This window comes from Prorops nasuta, unplaced genomic scaffold, assembly GCF_024137725.1.
Source record: "Prorops nasuta isolate Cenicafe-Biocafe unplaced genomic scaffold, Cenicafe_Pnas_1.2 PNAS00032, whole genome shotgun sequence".
NCBI lineage: Eukaryota > Metazoa > Arthropoda > Insecta > Hymenoptera > Bethylidae > Prorops > Prorops nasuta.
In genome coordinates this window covers 219,097-240,674 of record NW_027116829.1, presented here as the reverse complement: position 1 = coordinate 240,674, position 21,578 = coordinate 219,097, and the positions used below count along the sequence as shown (strand labels likewise).

Sequence of the window (21,578 nt, the reverse complement as noted above, 5' to 3'; positions counted from 1 at the left end):
AGATCGCGCTCGACGGATGGCGACATGACGGAGAACGAGGAAGGTGACAATTTGGACAGCTCGGACTCGGAGACGGCGACGGAGGTGGCGGTCAGCGAGAAAACTCTGAAATTCAAGATATCGACCGAGGGCACTAGCGTGGCTGGACCATTGGCAGGCAGGAGTTACCCCGGGAGCAGAAAGGGAAGCAGAGAGAAGTCATCGTTGGATAATCATCATTACGATCTGGCCAGAGCCGTGAGGGAGCACGAGAGGAAACGCGGCAGCAGCAAAGCAGGAGAGAATAATTTCGGCAGCGACGTCAGCTCGCCCGTCAGCGCGAGATCGGTCGAGGGATCGAGGATTCTCGAGGAGCTCGAGAGGGACGAGGAGGAGGATAGGAAGGTCGGGAGAAGACCGGAAGGGAATGGCAATGCCTTGCTCGTCGGCGGTGCCGCCGCTGCTACCACGCCCCTCGAAAGGGAGCAGACCTCCTACTCGAGGAAGGAGAGTCAGCAGGGGGGGACGAACAAATCCTTCCTATCCATCTTGAGACAAAATCTCTCGGACTTGAAGGAGTCTGTCAGTAGAAAACCCGGCAAACTTTCCACCGCCAAGAGCTCGAATAAAAGTATAAATTCGACGACGGCGGGTGCCAGTGACACCAGGCACAACAGCGAGGACCTTCCAACGTTGAATCTGCTCAAAGAGAAAAGAGTGCAAGACGAGGAGATTCCCTCCGTCTCGGTCGAGCCCAATTCCAACAAGTTGCACAGGAGAAACTCCTCCAATCCCGAAGGAAACTCCTCTACGTTCAACGAGAGGAAACGTCAGCAGAGTCTCTGCATCAATTTCCAGTTTAAAGAGATCGACGTTAGAGCCAAGCAGCACCAGCAGCAGCAGCAACAACAACAGCAGCAACAACAACAACCCTCGATAGTGGTCGATTCGGACGATGGAGCATCGTGCATGCTATCGGACGAAGGAGCGAACAAGATCGAGATTAGGCGTAGCTCGGCTAGTATGGAGGACATTTCGAAAATTACGAAACAAACCGAGAGCGTTTTATTGGGAAGCTTGGACTCGAAGAAAACGGAAGAGTTTCAGCACACTGGCAGTTTGGATTCGATGCTCTGCAAGGAATCGGCCAAGACTGTGAATACCGCTAAAAAGTCTTTCCCAGGTTTCATTTGGAGAATAAAATCTGGTATTAACATGGAGGGAAGCAGGAGCAACAGCACCAGCGGATCGCTGCCAGATCACTCGCAGCAGCATCAGATCAGCTGGATATCCTCGCTGTTCAGGAGACAAACCAGCGATACTTCCTCCACTCCACCCCCGCGTTCACCCAGCAGGGAGGAGATCAAGTGATACATTTTTGCTGCTGAGAAGAAAAGTCGGAGCAAGTGGTCCAGCTTTCGCGAATGGTTGCCTGCAGAGGGGCCCTTTTGCTGCTGCGGCGGTACAACTTAGCGCGCGCGCGCGATCTCTCGCTGCATCTATAAACGATATTGGCCCCTCGCTTCCAAAACTTTTCCACACACCTCTCGACCATTCGTCGCGATCCAGTCGGATGAAACTGATTAAAACGTCTGCAGAGCTTCCACGGGAGGAGGAACGTCGAAATGCATGAGAATATCATTGTTAAACGGAGGATATCGTTGATTCTCGTCAATGAGAAAAGCTTGAATCCGTTAATCTTTCTCTCGCGCTCCAATAATATTTGCATGGTCGATTCAATCGAAATTCATCATACAGTGATTTAATACTCATGTGGCACAAAAGAAGAATCAAAATATATCCTATGTATAGTATCAACGTATGCTGCTGCTGCTGGCTGATATCATCTCGTGTCAATTGAGACAATCGGGGCACATAATGTATGGGTGGGTGCGTGCGTGCGTGCGTGCGTGCGTGTGCGCGTGGTGAAGCACACGCACGAAAAATAGGAAAAAGAAAGAGAGAGCACAGATAGACTATATATATATATATATATATATACATATATATATATATATTTTGTAATAAAATCTGTTACGGAATGTATTCGATGCCTGATGTTAAAGTCCGACCAACGTTACATCATTTACATGTAATATATAGTAAATTCAATTGCAATTAAAACTCTGAAACACGCTTAAGCGAACTTTAAGGGTGTAAAGGGAAAGCGCTCGAAGCTCCCTTTTACTTGACACGAGTTTTACTCGCATTCGTAACACAGAAACCATACCAAATAAGTTTTTACTTCTGACGATTATTATATCTATGTATACATGATAAGAGAGGAGAAGAGGGGACGAGAAAAAAGAAACACACGCGGGGAAAGAAAAACGCATCGATATAATAAGTAGTGAAGGAGCAGAAAAGAATCTTTGCGTCTTCTCGACTGTGTCGCAGTGTGTGTGTGTGTGTGTGTGTGTGCACGTATATGGTAAATATTTATTTAAGATATTATAAGCGTGATAGAGAGAAGCGAAAATGTATTTTAACGAGTGTTGAGATTGTTCGAGGATCGAGACAGTGCTGGGCGATCGATGCATGCTACGTATAGACTATTTTATTTATTCTAAAGGTAACACAAAAGCATAGTCTAAACACGCGTAATCATTAATGTTGCTCGTTATACATATATATATATATATATATATATATATATATATGTATGTATAAATATACACAGTTATTGTGATGGTATAGACAAAACCACATGAGAGAATATACGCGACTTATCAAACGGTATATACAGAGAGACATACGCGATATAGATAATAGTATAACAGTATATAAATCACGATATATTATTGTAAAAAATATATGTATGTATGTATATACATATATGCATATGTATTTAATTATAGGCAAATGTATAGACAATTAAGTATAATAGATCATTGATCCAAATAGGCGAGAGATGGGCCTACTACGTTGATATCTGCCATTCGATAAATGTATAAGTGTGTACATATACGCATATATAAAAATGAAAAATACGAAGATTTCTATACTCCTACCTAAACTCTCATTGGTTTCTTTATTTAAAGTCGAAATTGCCTCTTTCACCTATACTACATTAGCTTTATCAATCAGCTTCTTTGATTCATTCCAATTACCGTAGCTGTAATTATTGCATAAATGTAATATTCTGTAATATATTGATGGTATGTATATCGATGGCTATAATAATGGTTTCAAGAGACAATGCGTATTCGTTAATAGTCAATAATATTTTTCATAGGTGCGTACAGTAATTGTGTCCTCCTTCGAAATCGGAGCAATTTGTTAATTTAACGAGGAGCTGCGACATTTCACCATACTATTTTATATATCGTAACAATTATATTCGTTTCTCATCTCCTTTAACCGTATAAGAGCTTCTTATTGAATATTATCCAACATACATATACACTACTGCAGTATGCTAAACCGAGATCATCAGGGAGAGCAAAGTAATCAGATTGACGTTATTGCAGATCAGTGCTAGGAGAAGAGGGTTATTGATCTTTCTTGAATTTCACACACCATGTCTTTCCGCAATTTTGTCAACAAGTCGCGCGCAACGCACGAAATTACTAATCGAATAAGGAACATTGCTTTATAATTTCAACGAATTTCCTTTAATGGAGCATTGTGAGAGATCGAAAGATGCGGATGGAAAAAGAAAGGAGGAGAATTCTAATCTGCGCAGTTGTTAATATGTTTCGTCGTTACACTTAGCCTCGTTGCTGCGCGCCCTTCTACTTTCAAGTCTTTAAACATTATTTTGCTACTTTAATCCGATTACTCTAACAGTATGACCTTGCAGCGGCGACGCGACGCGGCGGTTGAACACACCGCATGTATTATTGTTGAACTCTAGTCTTATGTTGTTATACCGTACGTCCTATACCCCAAAATACGTCTTTAACAGCATGTTTACTTCTTTTTTTATATACTATTAAAGAGTATACTCTATTCAGTAATGTTTAAAGTGCGTGTCCCAGTGCATTCCAATCGTGCTCCTGCTTTATTATACACATGGCGTTCATCGGGTGAATATTCAACGAAATCTTCAAATACCGTTTGTGTGTGTGTGCGTGTGTGTGTGTGTATGTGTGAACAATTTATTATTATTATTTAACGAAAACAATAAATATCTCCAATGTGTTTTATAAACGCAAGTATTATATTTCCGTCTTGCGAGCTTTAAAGATCGAGTGCTATTTTAGCGTTGACGGAATAATTTATCACCGAAACGAATTTCTATCGCAAGATTCGCTAAAAGTTTTCACACAAACTACGTGTATGTATATATGTATATATATATATATATATATACGTATGTAAGACGGAAATGTAAAGACAAATACCATTGAATGATAAAATTGCGTTAAAAATGTCTCCCTCACGCCGTAAGATTCTAACGCTCTACGCGTATATGGTTTGTCGAAAATTTCATCTTTTATTTCGTAATACGTAGCATCTTTTATTTCCCAAGAAATTTCGATAGTTGATCGAGATATTTTTAATAGCAGATTCTTCATCGGCAATTGCATGTTAATATTTAATAGAATTATTGCACAAATCTTCATTAAATACATATAAATTTTAAAGTTGTTTTTATTTATGAATTAATCGTGGCTCGTTATCCATTAATTGGCAGTCGCGCTTATACTATAAGTTTTAAGGAAACAATGATTTCGTATGAAATTTTCATGTGGAATAGAAACCGCATTGATCAGCGGATCACACAGGCCTCGCTACACTCTCATTAACCAGTCAAAAGTAATTGTATACTGACAGGGAACGCTATATGTAATGATTATATTAATAATAATAACAATATACATATATCGCGAGACCCGTCTATCGATACTTGTTTTATGTATGTATATGTATATATAAGAACCAAACCTGGCGCCTTTGATGCATCGATAAAATCTGCTAATTTGAAAAACAATTGCAAAAAAATTATCAAGTTGATATCGACTAAACATTATACGTGTAGTTGTAATAAGGAAAGGTGATAATCGCGAGGTTAAAAGCACATGTCATACACATATATATATATATATATATATATATATATATATATTATATAATTTCAATGGAATAAAGTATTTTTCAAACAGCTGGTCGATAAAGAAAGGCAGGCAGGCAGGCCCCTAACGATGCATATACATTAAAGAATTTATCTTTGATTCTTGGCTCGAAGCAGCATACGCCACCATATATCGGATCTGTACGATTCAATTTGTAAATATGTTTATTGAGTTGAAGATACGAATATTTTCGTGAGATACAATAATATTAGTGTCTAAGCGCAATACATATACATATATATATATAATTCAGAGGAAAGATGATGTACTAAGAACCCTATTATAAACTATACTATTATATCGAATACTATCTGTGCCTGATCTTCTCCGTCACTATACATTTATCGTTTAACATTTTCTAAATATATCGACTCTTTGACCAGAGCAGACTGTGCGTAGGTCAATCTTCCTAAACTTAAGCTGTTATAATCGCCGTCTATCGTCATACTATATATGTATGGTATTTCTGAGCCGACAATCGACACTCCCTCCCCCCCCCCCTCCCTCCTTCCTTCCCTCCTCCTCCAAAGTTTCCACTTTTTAATCGGAGAAAGTTGATTTTTCATAGTCACGGTGACCGCGTACATTGAAACCAACATTCCCAACCTAATTTTATAATCTCGGTACACACACCATGGATTCGAGTAACTGTACTATGGATTAATGCCTATATATATATATATATATATAACCACAATTGACTTTTTAAACATTCGTTTGAAATTTAATTACACACTGACCAGAGTATCGCGATATCTTTAAATTTGGACGAAAGATTTTCTTGAAATTTTATAGTTTATTGAAAAAAAGCTAGTATACGATGGATGTGTGTGTGTGTATTTCGAGTCACGCGTGATTGGCTTTATTATATTAGCTTTAACCATACATCTATTTAAAAGGAATATCTATATATAAGTGACTTGAAACAGGCGCGCGCACGTTGATCGACAAATAGAGGAATATATAATTATGATAGATAGTATAAAAATATGAAAATTGGGCCATTATAACGGATAGGCCCTACATGAAATTCAAGATAAAGTAATAGCTGTCGTTACAGAAAGGAATGTCCGATTTATGATAAGGGACAGTGCTGTTGGATCATTGATAAATACTTGGTACGCCCGTTTCTTGGCTATAAGAGAAGAATTCAAAGAATTGAAATATATAAATATAGCATAGCGTTGTTGATCTGGGCTGAGCCACCAAGTAATTCGTCACATTCAATTACTACGCGTCAATTGATACTAATTTATGCATGCTGTGAAAAACAATCTAGTATGTCTCGACGGTCAATTACCGGTTACCTACTGCTATTAAGCTCACTCTCTCTCTCTCTCTCTCACTCTCTCTCGTGTCTCTCTGATCTCTCAAGACGGCGGAATTCGACGCGGATGTGTTAATTTTATTCGTTACCTACGTCCAGCATAAGTAAGTGTATTGTAAAAATACACACAGCGATATATAAGAACCAACTATATTCATCAGTGCTATATCGTGCCATCGATGTAAGACGAAACATGTTACGTTTCAAGTATTATCACTTTAATTCTTTTCGTATTACAAAATATTATTGTTAAATATAATTGTGTATCTTGCAGTTATTGAAACGATTAAATCATATATTTTACGTTTTTCTTTTTTCTTTTTCAAATGTATCAAGAATAATAAAGAAATATTACTATACATAAACCTTATACATATATATTTAAAAAATACCAAACTTTATCAGTGATATAGACTCTGCAAACACGCCAATGCTATATTAATTTCTTTCCCTCTACAAACTTTTTAATTGAACAAAAATATATGCAGAAGATAATGATTATGACGCGTAATATAATAATTGATATAAATCGAACGCAGCTTTGCATATTTCGCACGTTTTATTCAATCTAAGAGTGTTTTTCAGTTAGTTGTAATGTGCAGTTGCAAGAGGCGCAATATATAAAAGGCACTCTGGAGTTTCGTAGCTGTATGAGGAAAGTGAAGATTTTACATTAATTTTCGATGATATATCGTAGGTAAATTTAGAGTTGTTTGATTCTTTTGACGTTCAAGTACAATCCTTTGGCAGTCGTAGTCAAATGGCCCTTCGTATCGAATTCCAGGGGAATCATAGTTTTGTCGTTCGGCGAGAACTCGTATCGAGAGATTAAATGAATCAAACCAAGCTTGGATTGCAGATGGGCCAACCTGACTCCTGAAAAATCATTATACCATGTATTTGTGCTAGAGTTGACTATTCGATTGATTATGTAATTATATGTGTGTGTGCTCTATTCAAATTTTGAAGTATTTGCGCTTGGAGAGAGAAATGTCCCCTCGCGACAAACGTATATGTAACAATGTGATGAAAGAGCTGTTGGCGCTAACCAATACAAATGCGTGGCCCTGCTCCGAATGGTAAATAGACAGTGGATGGTCTTGTCTTGAGGTTCCCTTCGGAAAATCGTTCGGGATCAAATTTCTCCGGTTGCGGAAAATAGTCAGGGTCGTAATGTAAGCCGAGCATTGGAATTAGTACAGCGGTGCCCTTTTCTATGGTCAAATCTGTGCCTGGTATCTTGTAATCTTCGTTAGCCACTCTATCCAAAACTGGAAGCGCTGGATACTTTCGAAGAGTCTCCGAGAGAACCATATTGAGATAGTCCAGTGACAGCACCTTAAATATTATTTTTATTTTCCTATTATACGCGCGCGTAATTAGAATGCATTATCATCAATCGTAATGGCTCGTTAAGAATTTTAATGCTAATTAATTCTAGCTCTCCTACGAAGATAATTATAATTATTGTTATATTTCCAAGTGATTATATATATATATATATATATACCATTTCGTATGTAACCTTGCCACCATTTTCTTGTATGGCACTAGTAATTTTATTCCTGAGCTTTGCCTGGAGCTCCGGTTGCAGAGCCAATTCATAAAGAGTGAAGAACATTGCGGATGACGATGATTCGTAACCGGCACCAAAAAATATAGCTGCCTGAGCGACCAAGTAATCACCTTGGAATGCTATGGAAAGAGGAAATGCTTGAATACTTTGAAGTATCTCACTCCGCCACAATTAAGATTTATTCGAAAGAAATATATATATATATATATATATGTACTGAATGGAGCTTACGAAAGATGCTCTCGCCTGGATTAGCTTCGTATTCCTTTTTAAGTCGCATCAAAAGATCCAACAAATCGTTTCTCGACTCGTTCAATGTTTCCCTCTCTTTCGCGATATCCCAAAAGACTTTTCTCAGAAAGTTTGTGCTGCTCCTCTCGAAGAAGGACAGTTTTAGCAAGTTGACCAGGCTCGGGGAAAATGTTATAGCCTTCGCCTCGAAGCCGTGCCACAATTGAAAGTCAAATAGTTTCCCACCGTATTTGCGAAATTCTGCATCCGGATTGTTCAGGCTGTTTGCTCGTGTGCCGAATGCACTTGCACTAATCGCATCAGTCGTGTATTTCGCACAGATCTCTTTCATGTCCAAGCTGCTCGCTTCGTCTGTTTAACATGTAATTATAACGATATATATATAGGGAAGAGAATTAATTGCATGCGATAAACTTATTGCATATAGATATATATTCCTCTCACGCGCCGCACAGCTCATCACTTGGAGACTCGTGAGAATTTTTCATATAATAGTAGAGCGATATATATATATATATAAATGCAGGTAAGATACCTACCGTCTATCAATCTATTCGTCATATGAGTGTCGAGGTCACTCGCGACACCCTGCAGAAGCTCAAAAATTTTTTTCAATTTTAACGACGTGAAAAGAGGAGTCATTTTGGATCTGAGAAATTTCCAAGCTGGATTTCTCAGTCCAAATAAATTAGCGTGTCCCAAAATGTCAGCTTCCCTCGAATAGACCAATCTATCGTCGAATATATCCGAGTGCTTGATCAAGACGTGCTTGATAATTTCAGGGTCTCGAGCCATCAGGACGGGTCGCTCGAATATGTAGAGGCCTACGTAAGGAAGCCCGGCACTTTGTTCGTACAGCTGCCTGACTATACCTCCGGTCGATACTCGTGGCAAGAACCAATCGAAAAAGTTTAGATATATTCTAAAGGGTGGGATGAAAGGGACTCCCCGTCTTTTCCAATAATTAAATTTCTGCTTTAACAAAAACCCGATTATCGTTACGATAAGGCAAAAGAGGATGATGACCATCTCGATACAAAAACTCGATACTGTAATAGCCATTTCTCTCTCTCTCTCTCTCTCTCTCTCTCTCTCTTATATCAATTATTTCATCAATTCAACTTAATTTATTTACTCATCGTACGCGTCTTTTGTCCAATCGATTGATTATCGTCACTATTGGCATTATATTAATATAACGACATAATTAATCGCACTCAGACGGCCGCACGTATTACATTGACCCAGCCGCTCTATATTTTATTATATTTGCCAAATGTTCTCTCTCACATTTTCTCCATTGGTTCACTCTGCGCGTTTACTCGGCTCACTTTGATATTATATAATCAACTAACCAGTACTCTGTAAAATTTCTTTAATCAGCCGTCGTCAACGTCAATGATATATTGACGCAAAAATCACCAATCATCCTACATACCGACACACACCAACTGACCAAAAAAATACTCAACAATAATGGTACAGCTCTGAGATTCCATTATCCATTATCAGCTTTCTACTAGATACCAGTCGCTGTACATAGAAACTTATCTTTCAGCTCTTTCGACTGGAAGCGAATTTCAACTGCGCGCTACTATCAAGCAAATTGCTCTGCTCAATCTATCGTGTATCAGTGTGTCGTATGGCTATATATCTTACTCTCAATTGATCTCATTGCTCCGCTTGACAGTGAATCTCTCTCGATTGATCCATCATACATATTTTATTCCTCCGATTGATTATGCGCAAGGGTACAATTTCTTAACTCATTATACTTTAAAAAGAGTGGAACGTTTTATTTTAATTATCACACGCGATAAATATATTAGAGAATATAATATACATCTCATTATAAACGCTCCCTCTCTCGGTAGAATTTCAGGGGGGGGGGGGGGGGGGAATTTGTCATCTGCTCGTATAATCTCTTGAATCGTTCGCATCTGTAATATTGTCAGAATTATCATCGCACAAATCAAAATACTATTTTATAAATTAAAACTATATAATTATTGTCGACAATATTGTTGTACATCGCTGTCCCTAATTGTAGAATATAAGTATACAATCAGTTTTCGTTTGTTCAAAAGTTTAACAGAGCATGCAAAATGATCAAATTGTTCGCTTTCTAATGTATATGACATATTGTGCAATTAGCTAGTAATTTTTCGGATAGTAAGATGTATTCCACCCAGAGCTTGCGTCGTTACTGCTTTTGGATCCAATACAAGTGGATCGGGGGTTTGCTCGCATGGCACAACCTCCCACTTATTTAATATTTGAAGTAGAGCAAGCTTCGTTTGTATGATACCTAGCCTCATACCTGAAGAGCAAAGGATCGAATGTACATATAATGAGAAAAATAGCGATGAAAGAGCGTTACACACGCGCACACTATATATGCATATACCTATACACATGTGGGGTCCTTCGCCGAATGGGAAATAAGTAAAAGCAGGTCTGCTCTTCTTGTTTTCCTCGGTAAATCTTTCGGGATCGTACTTCTCAGGATCGGGATAATATTCCGGATCATAGTGAAATCCTAGCATTGGTAAATTAACAACTCTGCCTTTCTCCAAGACAAGATCCGATCCTGGTACTTTGTAATCTGCGCTTACAACACGATCCAAAAACGGAAGCGGAGGATATTTGCGTAAAGTTTCCGCTATTGCCATTTCCATATAAGGCAACTTATTGATCTGATATAATAAGAGGCAAAAATATTATGTATCAGGAAGGAGGAGTGGGGACTCCTCTGATCCTCGCAAAAAGTAATCTCTGAATTACCATATCGTATGTAACATGTCCATCGGTTTCTGCCAAAGCATTGTGAATTTCATCACGGATTTTAGCTTGAATTTTAGAATTCATTGCCAACTCGTAGAGAGTAAAGGACGTTGTACCCGCCGAAGTCTCAAAGCCACCGGTGAAGAATACTGCAGCTTGAGACAACAAGTCATCCCCTTCGAATCCTACGATAGATGGAGAAATTCTTTGTAAGGCACATGCAAATTGTATTAATTATATGTATATGGAGCACAACCCCTCCCCCCCCCCCCCCCCCCCCAGAGAGAAGAAATCGACAGAGCGGTACACGAAAGCTCTGTAGAAACTTACTGAAACCATGAAAAACTTGACCCTTGTTATTCTCTCTGAGCTCTATCAGCATATCAATCAAGTCGTTCCTTTTTTCTTTCGATTGGATCCTGCATTCCAGTGTATCCCAAAAGACTGATCTCAAAAATTCGGTAGCTTCTTTCCCAAAGAATTTCGCTCGAATCAATTTTACGAGTTTGGGATAGAAGAAAATGACCATAAACTCGATTCCCCTCCAGCCACTAAATTCAAAGATCTTTCTACCATATTTGCGAAATTCAGCTTGAGGATTCTCCAAGGAGTTGGCTTGCAAACCATAGGCAGTGGTGGCGATCATATCGGTAGTGATTTTAGCCGTTAGTTCTTTCATTTCCATCACTTTGCCAGCACCTGCGAAACAAGAAAATACTCGAACAAATTTCTCTCTCTACGAGCGCGCGAGAGGCAGGGGGAGAGAACCTTCCAAATGCATCTGTTCCAGATGCTTATCGATATTGCGTCCAATGACCACCAACAATTGAAACAAATTTTTCAATTTTCCGGAAGTGTAAATCGGACTGAGCTTCTTCCTCACAATTTTCCACGCAGGATTTTTAATCATGAATAAATTGGATGCCCCCAGCCTGTCATTGGGATCTGGCGAGGCATGCTTGTCGGAAAAGTAATGGAAATCTTTGACGAAGATATGCTTTACCAATTCGGGCTCCAAAATTAGCAAGTGAGGATCGTCGAAAATGTAGAATCCAACGTAACGCGATCCTTTGTAACTGTTGTATGTGTCCTTAACGAATTTTCCGAATGACTTTCTTTGCATAACAATCTCACCGAAATTCCCGAAAAATAGAATAGGCGTCAATTGCTCGACTCCGCGCTTTTTCCAATAGTTGAAGTTTCGCCTCATATATAGATAAAATCCTGTCAAGAGGAGCGCCAGAAGGATGGAGAGATCCACTATGAAATATAAGCTGAGCACTGCCATTCTCCCAGCTAAGCGGTTCACAGTCGACACACTGTCGATACTTTAATTTTTCTCCTTTATACGACTACCTTCGAGCCTCTAACGATGCACTTTTCATTCGATAAAGATGAACAGTGAATTTACAACAATTTTATCCATCACACAGCTATATATACTATATAGATATATATATATATATATATATACGAATAGACAAGCAGCTGCTGTTTTTTTCACCAGTGAGATTCGATTGGAATTTTGCTCGTTTCGAATAGTCAGTCAGTCCTTTCTCGTTCAATCTAAACGCAAATTATATAAGTCTTATGTTACAAAATTTTCAATAAAAATTAGAGCTATTGATAATTGACGATATTACAACAACGAGCGTCAAGTTGCATGCTACAACTGCGAGTGAATTTTGAAGTGGGGAAACCCGTTGTTGTTTTATTTATTGCACGGAGAGAGAGAGAGAGAGAGAGAGAGAGAGAGAGAAGAGCTTGGACGAATCCCCCTTCAAGTTGCCAATTATCGTGTCTCTCTATACGTATGTACACTACCGGTCAAAGTTTAAGACCGCTTAAAAAATTTGGCTGAAAAACATTTGCTTCTCTAAACGCGCATAGCTTGATAACGAAGAAAGATACAAGAAAATTGAAAACAGCATTGGAAAGATGACGAAATTCCGCATAGGATGGAATTAGATTCATTTACGAAAAGCTTATAATTATAGAGTTGCAATTGAATAAAAATGCTACTAAATTTAAAATTTTTAATTTTTCATTATGCCAATTCAACCTGTTGCAGCACTTGTAATAATTATGGTAACTATGTGAAACTTTGGTGACATAAAGCTCAAAGTTTTAGCTTTAATTTGAGCTATCAAACATAACGATATTCATTGTATTTCCTTACTTTCATAACGTTTTTCTGAGTGATGTCGAGAAAAACTTTTCACCGAAAAACAACTGCCCAAGCATGTGAAACAATTTCAGATCGAAGAATCCGTCGGTATTAAACGATTTATTCTACTTGTTTCATATTGCAATTTTATTCAATTAAAAGAAATATGATAATTATAAATCTTCGAACTAATAAAATAGATTTGGTTAATCATTACTCTACATTTGTTGATTTAATTTAAAAATGAATAGTTATTTGTGTTAAATAAATAAAAGCGCAATATGGAATAAGTAGAATAAGTCGTTTAATACCGACGGATTCTTCGATCTGAAATTGTTTCAAATGCTTGGGCAGTGGTTTTTCGGTGAAAAATTTTTCTCGACATCACTCAGAAAAACGTTATGAAAATAAGGAAATACAATGAATATCGTTATGTTTGATAGCTCAAATTAAAGCTAAAATTTTGAGCTTTATGTCACCAAAGTTTCACATAGTTACCATAATTATTACAAGTGCTGCAACAGGTTGAATTGGCATAATGAAAAATTAAAAATTTTTAATTTAGTAGCATTTTTATTCAATTGCAACTCTATAATTATAAGCTTTTGGTAAATGAATCTAATTCCATCCTATGCGGAATTTCGTCATTTTTCCAATGCTGTTTTTAATTTTCTTGTATCTTTCGTCGTTATCAAGCTATGCGCGTTTAAAGAAGCAAATGTTTTTCAGCCAAATGTTTCAAGTGGTCTTAAACTTTTGAACGGTAGTGTACATGACATGCGTTTCTTCACTCATTAAACTCTAATCTGCATATTTTTTACATAGTGTTTCCCTCGAGAGGAGGGAACGGCCGATAATACTGCAGTTGCAATTTGGACGCGTAGATTCAGCACATATTAATTGATGAACATTTGTTATATTTCCTTTTCCTCAAAATTTATTCAAATGCACCACGAAGAAAATAATACGAATAAAACTCCATTCGTGCAAAATTATTTATTTTCAAAGCCATCCGTATAGATACTAATAAATTTATATTTTTTCTCACTTTTACCCATCGCGCAACGGATTAATTATTTACAACTATAATTTCATAGGCAAAACGTTCTTACCAATTCGTCTTTCGATTGAATTCTTAATCCAATCATTCTCAGTCTTGTTAATGTTTAGCTACCAAATATGATACATATCGTCGATTATGCCATTTATTTTACTATTTCATAATAACGCGTTTGAACTGAATCGTTACAAACCGTCTACTTTATAATGGCAATTGTTCACGTTCATTATCACTTTATGACCTTGTCCTTCCTGTCGGAATTCTTTCTGTGTTACATGATTTGTTGTTTGTGACTTCTAATTGATTGGTTTGCATGTTCTCCCAAGTGTCTAGAAAAACCTATTGTACGTATTATTAATTATAGAACAGTGACAGTAATATTGTAATTAATTAGTTGCGAGTGACTTTGCATATTACGTAACTATCTTAAAAAAATCTTCTTCGTCTGAAACTTTCAAGCTTGCAATAACCGAGTATGACAATCCAAAAAGATAAATGGACCAATTATTATACGTATCGGGAGGTTTTGGCCATCATTAAAATAATTAATATATGCAAGTTGAGGAAGTAGAATGGGTACACTGAAATGTCCCCAAAACTGCACATTTTAAGACAAGAAAAAGCAGAGAAGAGACCCACTTTTTTTCAACACCCTGCAAACACAATTTTTTTTTGTTTTATTAAATAATTTACGCATACTACATATATATTAAACTTTTCCAAATATAAAGTGTACAAGATTACAGCATTGTATGATGATTAGAAACGATGTAACACCCTGTTAAATGCAGGAAAGATATGAGTTATGCAGGTGTTACCGCAAGTTATTTGATTGGCCGTGTTCGGTTGTTACCACAAGTGAGCCGCAAGTACTGAAATTCTATAATCTCTGTCACATAAAATGTAGATTCTCGGTGTTGCAAGTTTACTAGCAGTAATAACCGAACACGGCTACTGTCAATATTAATCGATTCAATTGCAACTCATTTTTCATTCTCTCTCTTTATACGAATAAGCAATTTTCACAATGATTCTGTAAAAAATATCATCGATGAAATTTATATCGTCAAATTACAATAATGATCGTATCATGCTGTATCTCGTTTTGTAACAAAAATATTTATAAATAATTTCTAATCTTATTTATTATTCGCTGTACTCTGCAATTAAATTTTTGTAATTGTTGTATTAGTAGAATGAAAAAATGTCTTTCCGGTACAGTACACTAATAAATAGTTTTTTTGGCAAATACAATGATTGCCAAATTTTAATTAATATAATATCCTATTACCAATTTCTTTCTTTCAACGAATATATTGCATTGCAATTCTTTACGCTTTTACATAAGGCAGCAATTCTTAGGAGCTTCAGCTCCCGATGAAAGAGACGACAGAATAGGATTATCATCGTTATCGAATTGAAAAAGTGCTGGTTGTTCACCTACGAGCTCCTCAGGGGGCTGACCATACTTTTGCATTTCTTGTAAAAAGTTTAAAATCAATTTAAATCTATGCCTTTTCAATTCTTCTGTATCGTCATCTTTTTCTGCTTCGAACTCGGTACAAATCTATAAATAACATTTTTCCAATTAAAAACATATATGTTACAAACTCCAATTTTAAATTACTTTTTGCATGAGCTGTAATTGCTTTTTATATTTATTCAAATCTTCCAAGGATAAGGTAGGCTCCTTGCTTTGCAACCATTCCGGGTATTTGTCCACCAGCTCTTTGAGTGATGGGTATAAAATTTCTTTGGATAAAAGCGACTGCATCATATTTTCCATAAAAGGAAAAATATCACCAGATCCATCTTCTAAACATGTTTGACCAAACATGGATGCTAAATCCTCAGGTATATTCTTAAAATTAACATCACTATTTTAAAAATTTATATCTGCTGCGCCGTTGCTCATCATTGAATCACAATAATTTAATACCTGTAAATTTTCTGTTGTCTCGGATAGATCTTTTAGAGCACGAGCCACCGCAGATTGAAAATCTATCGCAGGATCCTCACCGTCTGTACTATTTCCATCTACCATAGCACTTGCAACTGTTTGAGCCATCTTTTGAAAAGAAGCCCCTAAGTCTTCGTTCTCTGTTTATGACCAAAATTAATAGTTATATTTTCTCATTACACTAATGCAAGTCTGGTAATTACCATTTTGCATAAGATTTTGAAGATTCTTTTCAAACTGATCCGCAGCATGTTTAATAAAATCTTTTGTCCAGCTTTCATCCGTGGACGTTGCCTCCAAAGCTTCCTTTGAAGAGCCTGTTCCACCATCCACAATTTCTTTTTTTTCTTGACTTAACTTAAGCCCTTTATCAAAGTCTTTTAAAGCACCTGAAATAAATATATATAAGTAGATGCCTAAAAATAAACTATTTTACCCTACTTGATTATGTTATGCAATGTAAATATACATATATATGTAATACCATAATTTAAACTCTTTATGTCATTGCGTCATCGAAAACCCAAAATCTCAAAATTAATAAATATCTCATGAATAATTATTGTAGAAAAACTTGATGCGCGCTCGTAGTTTCATTGCTGTTTTAAAATTTTGATCACTCGTATATTAATCCTTAGAGAACCGGCCTGATCCATATTTGGACAGCGAAACTTTAGAGAATTGACGTAATGCGAGTCTTGTACATGTCTATAAATATTGGTGAACATAAAACCTTGTTTGTAAAGGGATAATTACCGGCCCTCTCTTAGGGCTAATATACTAATAGACATTACTTCAAACAAGGTTAGAATGGACTTGAAGCAATAAGCTTTTGAATTAAAATATTGGAAATGTTTTTAATTTCTTACTATCCAGTAGCTCGTCTAACTCCGAATCTGCTGGTTCATCCTGTATATTCTTATCGTCGGACATCCTTAGCTATCATGTATACGAGCTTGAAATTAATGAAATATCTCTTATTTAGTTAGTCTTGTATTGTTGGCAATTCTGTATTCTGTAATGCTTCCTTCTTATGAAAAAAGATATTGCTTAATGCTGATGCTGATTGGACCGCCATGGCGCCATGGTCTGTTAGGCTGTGCCAATCGGATTTGAGTGCTTTGTTAGCGGTGACATTAGATTTGGGTGCATTCACAACCGACCCACGCGGTCTCAGCCGCTGAGTAAACTGTGCTTATGATTGGTTGATCAGTTAAAATTGGCCAATCATGAGCATAGTTTGCTTAGCGTCTGAGACCGCTGAGGATCGGTTGAATGCATCCTTTTTGTTTGTACATTACTACTTCTAGTATACATATGTATACTTTCAGTACTGAAAACCTATATTTTGCGTGACATACATTGTAGAGTTTTAGTACTAACAGCTAATAAACGAACGCAGCCTTAAGACAGTGATGCCTTAGCGGTATGCTTTCTGAATACGGCTGCTCTCACCAGCCAATCAGCATCTAGGTAAATTTGTCCAACATTTTGTGACGTCATTTGTGTATAAGCCGGTATAAGCTACCCGCTTGTAGTAAATACATACACAAATGACGTAACATGATCAAAACAAAATGCCGGAAAGCTTCCTTCCCCTTACACCCTTAACGCCTTAATCCCAGTGACTAACGCTCTCTCTCCAATCAAGTACAGAAGTACTTCCAAGTACTTCGTTCTTCGTACGTCGTATACCTCCATCCATGGCTGATGCCCATTTGATGCGAGAACGGTCAGCACGGTGCATACAACATACAAACAGCGGAATTTTACAATTTTCACGTCCATGGGCAATCTACTTTTTCAATTCTCGTAGGATTCGTAGGTGCTTTTAAGGAGAAATTTTCGTGGATGCGGTTCTTTATGTTACTCTTTTAAATAGAATTTGAACAGAAAGTTTGCATGACAAAATGGGTAGACTATTTTGCTGGAAGCGCCTATTATTATTTTTGATACTGAATTTTGGTAAGTTTATATACTTGATAGCAATTGTTGAATGAACATTGATGACATATTATCACTTGACTTTTGATTCCTTTCGTTCTTCTTCTTCTCAGTAACCGCTGAGAGAATTAAAGACATGATTTATATGTCCTTCGATGGTGCAGCAGCTTGTTTTCGTAGGCACAATGGAACTCATCAGTTTGGCTGCTCCTGTAAGCTAAAGACGAACCATTAATATTTATTGATTAATGATAATGTTTAAATTATGTCCATTTAAATATATCAGCCAGTAGATCAGGAAGCGTTGGAGTTGTACATTTGGTTGAGACTGAGAGCGATCTGATGTGGTTAGAAAAAAATGCTACAGCTGGTCCTTACACGATAGTATTGCCATTCTCCATGTTCACTGGGGATATTCTCTCTCGTCTTCGGGGGACAGATAACATCAGTGGAGTTCTGTTGATCAATAACCTTACAGAATCACGTCCTCCTCTTTACTCTCCGGAAGATACTTGTCCAAACAGATATTCTGGATATAAGACTTGTGAGAAGCCATGGAATCCTTATGGATACGCATTATTAATGGAAAATTGGCCATTTCCAATGTTTTACATGGAGGTTCAGCTTCTTTACTTTATTACTTAAGACATTGTTACAACAAAATTATAGTCATTGCTAATTCTTTTAGAATCAGACACACATAGAAGCTATAAAAGCTTGCTTCTGGAAACACAACGCGCACAATCGTGAGAGCCAGGCTCAGAGATCGCTTTGTGCATTGGAGATGCGATCGTTTATGTTTGCTGCGGTGAATTCCGAGTCTTGTATCAGGCGTAGCGGATCGAAACTAGATCTGCATCCAACCCAATTTTGTGACCCTCTTGGTGATAGAAATGTGCATTGGCCACTGTTTAGATTGAATAAGGATGGAAATTCAGTCATACTTGTTACAGCCAGATTGGATGCTTCATCATTGTTCGACGGCCTTGCACCGGGAGCAGGCAGTACGGTAACGGGAATAGTTACGCTGCTTGCCACTGCACATTACCTTAATTCCTTGAATGCGACAACTGGGAGTACGTAAAACCGTTTTTAGTACCCAGGATTTGAACGAATGTTTATCAGTATACGTATTTTTTTTTTTCAGAAACTAATGTAGTTTTCTCGTTGCTAAATGGCGAAGCCTTTGACTATATTGGCTCGAGTCGCATGGTATATGATTTAAAGCAAGGCAATTTCAATGTACTAGGAGGTGTAAACTTAAAACTGAATGAAGTACACTCTGTAATCGAGCTGGATCAATTGGGAGATCAGCGAGTGTATATTCATGCCAAAAATGAGAATAGCGAATTTGTTAAAATATTGCAACAGCGGCTGTCTGCTGACATTCTGGAAAACAGCGTTCCTCCTACTTCTGCCCAAACTTTTCTCAAGGAGAGATCGAATATTACAACTGTAGTCATAAGTAGCTACAAAGGAGAATTTACGAATCCTTATTACAATGGAATACTGGATGATGCACAGAGTCTTAAGTTCGAAAGGTACTCACATTTCAGATAGTTCACATGTACTATGAGTCCTTAATTATTGCTAGTAGATAAATATAATTTCATTTTAAGCAAAGGAAAGGACTTGGCTTCGAATTTAGCAAAAGTGGCTATTAATTTAGGAAAGACTCTATATCAACAAGTAACAAATAGTAGTTCTGCTCCAGTTATGGATGAAACAGCCACAGAGAAACTTATCTTGGATATGCTGCACTGTTATTTGGAAAGTGCAAAGTGTGATCTCTTCCGCGCAGCGTCCGCGCCAGGTGCGAAATTAACAAAGCATACCTTGCCACTGTACGTTAGCGTACACAGGGTACCAAATCCAGCGACTTCCTTGACTGCTCAATTATTGGCTCTGCTTACCGGCGAGCAATTGCCAGAAATGAATGAAGCCACTTGTCACGAGGAGCGTTTAGCTTGGATGGGTGGTTTTAATTTCACCGGCGTATGTATAAAGTCTTCGGTCAACTTTAGCGTTGCTGTTAGTCCGGCCTTTATAATCGACGGTGAGAGAATTTAAAACAATTGTCAAATATCAGTTCCTTCAAAAATTGATGATGGTCAATTTGAATCTTTCACGTTTATCTTAATATTTCAGGTTACGACATGAAATCGGGTGTATTTTCCACTTGGACCGAGTCGATTTGGCAGATGCTGGGCGTACGAATGTTCCTGAAACCTTCCGCAGGAACGGAACGTCTCAGCATGATACTGGGCAGTGTCGTAGCTGGCCTTTCATTTATCTTCGTTTGGTTCGTCAATTCACGAGCCGATATATTATTTAACTCGAGGTAAAATTAGTTGGAAAGAGGGAGAGAAAAATAAACTTGACTATTTAAATAAATTGCTCGAGGATCGATTAAATTTATTATTATTTCATAAAATAATTACAGCAATACCGTGGACTGCTAGGGATACGCAGCGGACCACATATCAATGGCTAGATTGGATCAGGAAAGAATCCATAATGTTCCAGTAACTAGTCTTTAATTGTGAAATGTGTGGTACGCCCTCGGACGATATGTAAAAGGCCTTCCCGCTCAACGAGGTTTCTTCTCTCCTCTTGAAAATCCTCGCTATCAACGTAAAGTAAAAGGCTCACTTGTAAAAAAAAGGAGGGGGGGGGGGGGGGCATTGCGGAAAACATACGAGAACATTTACGCAACCTCGTAGAATAATGTGCGCTGATAACGCGATGAAAAAGAGCAATTGATTGATTTTATTCACTCTTAAATTATTTTACGGATTTTCTTTTAATTAGAGGACGACGTAACTTAAGTTTTTCTAAGACTCGTAGTAAAGTAACGATTTAACGAATTAAGTGCTTCTAATTTACAGGAGTACAGACGTAGCTATAGATGTGAATTTTTTGCTACAGTTTCGAGAAAAAAACGAGCGAAATTATTTTGAAGAATTTAAGTTATGAAAAAGACACATGTGTATAAACTAAATTAAAGGGAACAGTCTGAAAGTGGGCTAGTAATTGAAGTCTTTGTAGGGCGCGCTTCTCATTGTTCCTTTTTTACACGAAGTAGCTATATAAAAATCATCTATATTCTCCAGTATTAAGATGATTATTCTGCGTACGATTGTTACCACTTATTGTGTGTAGATTCGATGATTCAAAAGAAATGATATTAACTTATTTTTGTATAATAGAAACATTAAAATTTGTAGGAAGTTTGATTTATTTTTACGAAATACGATATATTCTCTTGAAGATATTTGCAAAGAACACGCAGACCTTAACACCGTGCTGTGTGTGTGTAAACCCTTACCCTCTTAATTTATACTATTGCTGATTTCTCAATAATGTATGTATATTTTATAAATTTTGTAAAATGTACCATTTCTTCGAAAAATGAATTGACTTCATCCTAAGCATTGGCATTAGTTTCTTT

The 21,578-nt window shown here is 37.3% G+C and overlaps 5 protein-coding genes across 8 annotated transcripts in view; 2 read left to right on the top strand and 3 right to left on the bottom strand.

Annotated features, from left to right (window-relative positions):
* The window catches only part of Pde9 (phosphodiesterase 9), a 67,190-nt gene extending 60,416 nt beyond the window's left edge, over positions 1-6,774 (top strand). For all 4 annotated transcript variants that reach the window (XM_066742899.1, XM_066742896.1, XM_066742895.1 and 1 more), the window contains one exon: positions 3-6,774. In XM_066742899.1, the coding sequence (XP_066598996.1) occupies positions 3-1,350 (1,348 nt within the window). In that variant the 3' untranslated portion in view covers positions 1,351-6,774. The remainder of the gene's footprint in view (positions 1-2) is intronic.
* A 150-nt stretch (positions 6,775-6,924) lies between these two features.
* LOC136783230 (uncharacterized) lies at positions 6,925-15,550 on the bottom strand. Its single transcript, XM_066743193.1, has 14 exons — positions 14,646-15,550; positions 14,276-14,562; positions 11,765-12,562; positions 11,306-11,695; positions 10,997-11,181; positions 10,620-10,908; positions 10,368-10,532; positions 9,503-9,542; positions 9,348-9,388; positions 8,752-9,306; positions 8,178-8,563; positions 7,895-8,116; positions 7,434-7,722; positions 6,925-7,260 (listed from the first exon to the last, which is right to left on the bottom strand). Exons 3-14 carry the CDS (start codon positions 12,282-12,284, stop codon positions 7,088-7,090), a joined length of 3,255 nt encoding a protein of 1,084 aa, XP_066599290.1. The 5' UTR covers positions 12,285-12,562; positions 14,276-14,562; positions 14,646-15,550; the 3' UTR covers positions 6,925-7,087.
* On the bottom strand, positions 14,731-16,060 carry LOC136783229 (peroxisomal biogenesis factor 19-like). The gene is made up of 4 exons (XM_066743192.1): positions 15,851-16,060; positions 15,567-15,790; positions 14,863-14,876; positions 14,731-14,804 (listed from the first exon to the last, which is right to left on the bottom strand). Exons 1-4 carry the CDS (start codon positions 16,058-16,060, stop codon positions 14,731-14,733), a joined length of 522 nt encoding a protein of 173 aa, XP_066599289.1.
* On the bottom strand, positions 15,963-17,185 carry LOC136783071 (peroxisomal biogenesis factor 19-like). Its single transcript, XM_066742900.1, has 4 exons — positions 17,053-17,185; positions 16,387-16,572; positions 16,163-16,323; positions 15,963-16,100 (listed from the first exon to the last, which is right to left on the bottom strand). The coding sequence occupies exons 1-4, from the start codon at positions 17,114-17,116 to the stop codon at positions 16,098-16,100; spliced, it is 414 nt and encodes a 137-aa protein (XP_066598997.1). The 5' UTR covers positions 17,117-17,185; the 3' UTR covers positions 15,963-16,097.
* A 584-nt stretch (positions 17,186-17,769) lies between these two features.
* Nct (Nicastrin) lies at positions 17,770-21,558 on the top strand. The gene is made up of 8 exons (XM_066742940.1): positions 17,770-18,148; positions 18,241-18,339; positions 18,414-18,745; positions 18,816-19,203; positions 19,275-19,668; positions 19,747-20,183; positions 20,276-20,468; positions 20,571-21,558. Exons 1-8 carry the CDS (start codon positions 18,094-18,096, stop codon positions 20,587-20,589), a joined length of 1,917 nt encoding a protein of 638 aa, XP_066599037.1. The 5' UTR covers positions 17,770-18,093; the 3' UTR covers positions 20,590-21,558.
* The last annotated feature ends 20 nt before the right edge of the window (positions 21,559-21,578 follow it).

Excerpts from the sequence above, each read along its gene's own strand:
- LOC136783230 (XM_066743193.1), bottom strand. The coding sequence starts at position 12,284 with ATGGCAGTGCTCAGCTTATATTTCATAGTGGATCTCTCCATCCTTCTG. Across the intron at positions 10,909-10,996 it reads GACATGTTACATACGATATG|ATCAATAAGTTGCCTTATAT; the intron begins GTAATTCAGAGA and ends TTATTATATCAG. Across the intron at positions 8,117-8,177 it reads TCTTTCGTAAGCTCCATTCA|ATACTTCAAAGTATTCAAGC; the intron begins GTACATATATAT and ends TGGCGGAGTGAG.
- LOC136783229 (XM_066743192.1), bottom strand. The coding sequence starts at position 16,060 with ATGTTTGGTCAAACATGTTTAGAAGATGGATCTGGTGATATTTTTCCT. Across the intron at positions 15,791-15,850 it reads AATTACAGCTCATGCAAAAA|ATTTGTACCGAGTTCGAAGC; the intron begins GTAATTTAAAAT and ends TGTTATTTATAG.
- LOC136783071 (XM_066742900.1), bottom strand. The coding sequence starts at position 17,116 with ATGTCCGACGATAAGAATATACAGGATGAACCAGCAGATTCGGAGTTA. Across the intron at positions 16,573-17,052 it reads GTTAGACGAGCTACTGGATA|GTGCTTTAAAAGACTTTGAT; the intron begins GTAAGAAATTAA and ends TATTTATTTCAG. Across the intron at positions 16,324-16,386 it reads TCAAAATCTTATGCAAAATG|AGAACGAAGACTTAGGGGCT; the intron begins GTAATTACCAGA and ends GGTCATAAACAG.
- Nct (XM_066742940.1), top strand. The coding sequence starts at position 18,094 with ATGGGTAGACTATTTTGCTGGAAGCGCCTATTATTATTTTTGATACTG. Across the intron at positions 18,746-18,815 it reads TTCCAATGTTTTACATGGAG|AATCAGACACACATAGAAGC; the intron begins GTTCAGCTTCTT and ends TAATTCTTTTAG. Across the intron at positions 20,184-20,275 it reads TCCGGCCTTTATAATCGACG|GTTACGACATGAAATCGGGT; the intron begins GTGAGAGAATTT and ends TTAATATTTCAG.